At 45.9% G+C, this 5,080-nt stretch overlaps 1 protein-coding gene across 1 annotated transcript in view; it reads left to right on the top strand.

The window, feature by feature from the left end:
- Positions 1–2,853, top strand: part of LOC310856181 (acyl-CoA dehydrogenase family member 10-like) — a 17,361-nt gene extending 14,508 nt beyond the window's left edge. The window contains exons 12-14 of the mRNA XM_083761426.1: positions 1–69; positions 556–695; positions 2,270–2,853. The exon at positions 1–69 is cut by the window's left edge and continues 50 nt beyond it. Coding sequence (XP_083617552.1) covers positions 1–69; positions 556–695; positions 2,270–2,434 — 374 coding nt within the window. The 3' untranslated portion in view covers positions 2,435–2,853. The remainder of the gene's footprint in view (positions 70–555; positions 696–2,269) is intronic.
- Positions 2,854–5,080: the final 2,227 nt, after the last annotated feature.

The raw sequence follows: 5,080 nt of genomic DNA, 5'->3' as shown, positions 1-5,080 counted from the left end.
TGGACTGGGCCCATGCTGCCATAGGAGACCCACTGCTCGACGTGACCGCATGCTGCTCACAGCTGGCCGGTATGTGCACGCACACACACACACACACACACACACGCTGTGGGTGAGTGCATATGCTACATAAATTAGCTCTGGGGTGCCAGGTGATTGAGTAAACAAGATTGCCGCACCTGTCACCATCGAGTTGTTTAGATTTTTTTCAAATTACCTGTCCTTTCCCAAATTGACTAAAAACTCTGGTCAAAACAACCTTCATTCAACGGCCCACAACCAAATAAATAACTGATGGTCACGGCCACAAAATGTCTTCTATTGCATTGCATTTTTATAGAGCTTTTCTATGCACTATGTGCCTACTCAAAGCTCTTTACAATGGTCCATTTATGGTCCATTCATTCATACATATGGACCATTGGGACCAGGTCTTCACCGGGTCAAAGAAACGACGAGCGTCCGGTTGTTCACATGTTGGGTTCCAGTGGAACCTACACACTACAACATGAGAGTTTCACTGTGTGCTGTTAATGATCCTCAATCATCCTTCAGGTGTGGGCGGGAAGGGCTTCCCCGGTCCCGAGGAGCTGATTGGCCGCTATTGCGAGCGCATGGGGCAGGCCATGTGCTCTGATTGGAGGTTCTACATGTCGCTCCAGTTGTTCTGCCAAGCCGTGTCGCGTCAGGAGGAGGTAGGTCACATGCTTCCAGACGGTGGAGTCACGAAGATGCCAAAGGCCTTGAGCGGCAGCCGGCAGGCCGGCGTCTCTTCCCCCCCAGTAAATAGGGAAGACATCACTGCCGCTAGAGGCCGCTACCCCCCTCCCTCCCTTGGTCAATTGGTCATTTTTTTCTTTTGAAAATCCAATAGGGAAATCTTAGATTGTGTCATATTGTCACGCGTTCACGGAAGTATCAGATTTTTTTGATTAGATTCCATTTATTGTCACTGTACAGAGTATACAAATACTTAGACAATGAAATGAAGGGTGTACAAAGAGTGCACTGAGCCGCTGCAACTGAGTGCGCCGCCACTTGTTTCTTCCTTGCAGAAAAAAAAGAAAGAAATGGGAGGATGCATGTGAGGGAGGCAGGGTTGGGGTGGGGGTGTTGACAGAGAGGGAGGGGGGCATACATCACATCATTACAATTGTCATTGTATCGTGCAGGCACAGAATTCACTTGGGTGGGGGGGCAGGGCAGGTTGTAGGTCTGGGCAACAAAAGAAACACTACCCACACGCCACCCTTCTGGAGGGGCGTAGGAAAAAAGTGAAGCACAGCCGGAACAGCGCGGGTGGGGGTTGGGGGGGGTGGGTAGGGTGAAGGCGCGGCGTGTGGTGCGGAAATGTGTGTGAAATGTCTCGTTAAGTTCATTGTTTATGTCTGCGTATCCTGAGCGGCCCTCCCGGATCTGGGTCTCAGGGTCGCGTTGTCTCAAAGTCCAGATAGTGGGAGGTAAACTCAGCTTAGCTGTGGAGAGACGGCGGCCTTGGTTCTCAGTCGAAAAGCACCCTCAGTTGGCTGTGTGGTGGGGGCGGAGGGGGGGGGGGGGATTTCTCTCCACCGTCTTTTTCATCTGTAAGGGAAGCCGGTTTAATGGCCGGTTAATCAGGATTTTTAGCGAGGAGACGAACTTTACTCATCTTCTCCTCTCCGTTCTCGCGCTCGCAGTAAGGTTCCAGCTTGCAGTGAGGTTCAAATGTTCCAGGGTGATGTCCATTTTCCCGTCTTGGGCAATGAGTCTTTCAGAAAGTCTCACGAGGGTGGTGTCCAGCTTCTGATTAAGCTCCACTAGTGCCGCAGACTGAGTGTCCAGCTTCCGATTAAGCTCCACTAGTGCCGCGGTCTGAGATCCCACCACTCTGCACAGTTCGTTCACCACGGAGGCTAGCTTTGGAGCACTCTCACCAGCTCCTCTCGAAATCTTCCGGTAGGTCAGCAGTTCCAGGCCCAGGCCCAAAAGCACCCAGGCTGCCACCATAAATCTCAGGGACCAAGTAATGAATTCCATGTTTGGCGAGAGATTTAGATTTTTAGACGAGAGAGACGGTGTAGAGAGAGACACGAGCAGAAGCAAACGGGGAATACAGACAGGGAGGGAGAGAGAAAAATGCGACCGCCCTCTTCGAGTAGCAAGTAAGACCAGACTATGTGTTATCTCACACATTTGAGGCTGCGAACGGGAACTCAAACCATTGCCATCCAACAAATGCTGTCTTTCTTGGGGTCGCTAATGTTGCTGCCTTTCCCTCTCTCTCCTCCAGGTGGCGGCAGAGTTTCAAGCCCTGAAGGACACGGTGGACTTGGATACGGACAGAGAGCATTCTGATAGGCTGGTGCAGAAGGTGGCTGCGGTGGAGAGGCTAGCTGAGTTAGCATGGGATTTGGCTACTCAGGAGGGATTCAGGCTGTTTAACTCTGACACCTAATAGAGAGTAGAGACACTAAGGAACTGGTTCCCACCGGTTGGTGAACCGCTTCAGTTCTTTAGTCCATGAGCCAGAGCTCCAACATTGGTTGGAAAAACTCCTATATTAAATTGTTTATATGATCAATACAAGTAAATTAATAAATGATAACCCTTCCACAGTAGTAGCTTTTTCATATTTTGCATATTTTTCTACATAATGCCTCATTTGCATATTGAAAAATGTAAAATGTGTAATACAATAAATCATTGTCTTTGTGTAAGTAATCAATAATCTCTACTCTTCCACTGTGACCCTGGTGTGTGGGGTTACTGGCTGACAGCTAGTAGGCCTACTGCCTGAGGCTCACAGGGATTCTTGAAAGAACGCTAGAACTTTGGTCTCCCACACGGTTCGGGGAGACATGGGTTCGAACCCTGGGTAGGACATCAACCTTACGCATTGCAAGTTGTGATTTTCACTTTGAATGGGTGATAATTTGTCATTTGTTCATTCATTCTCTGTCTGAGATGTCTGGAAAATGTGCAGTGCAATTAAAGCAGTACTATTATTAATAATGACGTGTGTTTTTTTTAATGATGTTTTACCGTGAGTGTTAAATGTTTCCTTGTGTGTGTGGGCGCATTAATATAAAATAAATATATACTCCAATGCCTTACTGGGGCCAGTAGGCATCTGGAAACACTGTCGTTGGCCGTCATGTTTCAAATGCATGCCGTTTTTTTTCCACATAATGCATTGCATGCTTTTGCAAACTTCCAAGTCCACCACGGTAGATTTTCCACAACGCTACCTTTCACATTTTAATAAATTCCCCCAAGACATATACTTCTGCATTTGAAAACATTATTTTTTTGCAGTTTGGAAATTAATTATAATTAGTGAACAGGGCCGGATTAACACCTCTGAGGGCCCCTGGGCACTGAAGCTCGAAGGGACCCCCTTCACATGCATGCGTAAATCATGCGCGCACACACAATTTTGGCTGTTTTGGGCCGTTGTTTGCCGTTATATTGGCCTATTCCCGGTAGCCTACCCCGCTCCAGAGTGACAGCCAGGCAGTAGCAAACACATTATTTGTATTTGACCCACATAGTAAGCAAATGGTTAAGAGAATTTGCCAGTGTATTACTGTATTTCAGTGTTTTTATTTGTCGAGCCACCTGACGCGCTATGCATGCAGAATGAAAACAAAACAATGCTGGATGGTGGACGTACGTCTTTTATTACACCAGAATCACGGTCACCTCTCCACCTAACCTCACACAGCCCAGTGGGCCACCCACCTTGAACAACAGCCAATCTAGCGCATTGTTGCTGCTTTACATACAAATGCACTTTTCAGCTGCCTTCTCTACCATATGGGCACCAAGTGCCCATATGGTAGATCCGGCCCTGTTAGTGAATCTATATGGCAGCTAAAGTCTTTGTTCCAGATGGAAATGTTTAAAGCCAGGTATGTCCCCATAGTGATAGTGTATATAGTGTACACTCTGTCACACTACAAGCCGGGGGCAATAGAATTGGAAAGAGACTAGCAGTGCAGTGTTTCTAAAAGCCTCAAGGTTCCTTGAGGGACGGTGTCCAAAACGGACAAAGAGTGTGTGAATGTAGAAATGTGAGCAACCACTTTGCTTAGTTTGCTAGAGAAAAGGCCTTGGGGGTCACACTATAATCACTGCAGGGTTCATCCTTCATTTCACTCGAGTGGATTTAGACATATAATTTATTCTACACAAGTGGAACTTTGGCCGAACACAGGCCAGAACTGTGGCTCTTTCTTGAACACATAACTTTGATTGTGACTCGTCTGCCATAGTGTGTTGTGTTGTGACACATTTGGATTCAGTCAGTGGTTCCCAAAGTGGGGTCTGGGGACCCCCAGGGGTCCTTGAGGGAGTTCCAGGGGGTCCTCAGCTAAAGGATAGTTTGGAACCAAATGGACCCTTATGGGCCTGTAATTCTGAGAGTGTACAAATGGGACCAAATGGACCTTAACGGGTCCATTTATATTCCATTCCATTTGTACAAAGTTAAATTAACTTTGATTTTACAATATACATTTGGGTCCCAGAGATAGAAATGCCATTATGTAACCGGCCATGAATCACATTTCATATTTCATATTTATGGCAAAGTGTCATTTAATGCAATCATATATAGGACTTTTCCATTTGGATGTATGGCCTGTCAAAGCCAGAAATATTTTCTTTTGTGCTACTCAGCATTATGATGTCATGCGCATAATGTACTATTATATTGTAGGCCTACTGGAAAATGACACTTGTCTGACTTTCCTATGCCTTGCCTTTAGTCAGCAGCACTTACTCATTCATAATGGTATATCTGTATCTACATTATATTTATGGGGCAATGGCAGTGGTGGAACTTCCGTGGAAAGTAACTAAGTATAAAGTACATTTTCTCAAGTACTGTATTTAAATATAATTTTGAGGTATTTTACTTGCGTATTTCCACATTTCTATACTTTTACTTATACTCCACTACAGACTAGGCAAATATTGTACTTTTTCCTCCACTGCAATTAATTTAAACCTTTAGGTAGGCTTATAGTAATTACTTTGCAGATTTGCACAAAACATATTACCCACTTCAATGCGTTGCCATCATGCCATGCGACGCATT

The sequence above is a fragment of the Protomyctophum parallelum genome (assembly GCF_964188405.1).
Source record: "Protomyctophum parallelum genome assembly, chromosome: 3".
Lineage (NCBI taxonomy): Eukaryota > Metazoa > Chordata > Actinopteri > Myctophiformes > Myctophidae > Protomyctophum > Protomyctophum parallelum.
This window is presented reverse-complemented; position numbering and strand designations above follow the sequence as displayed.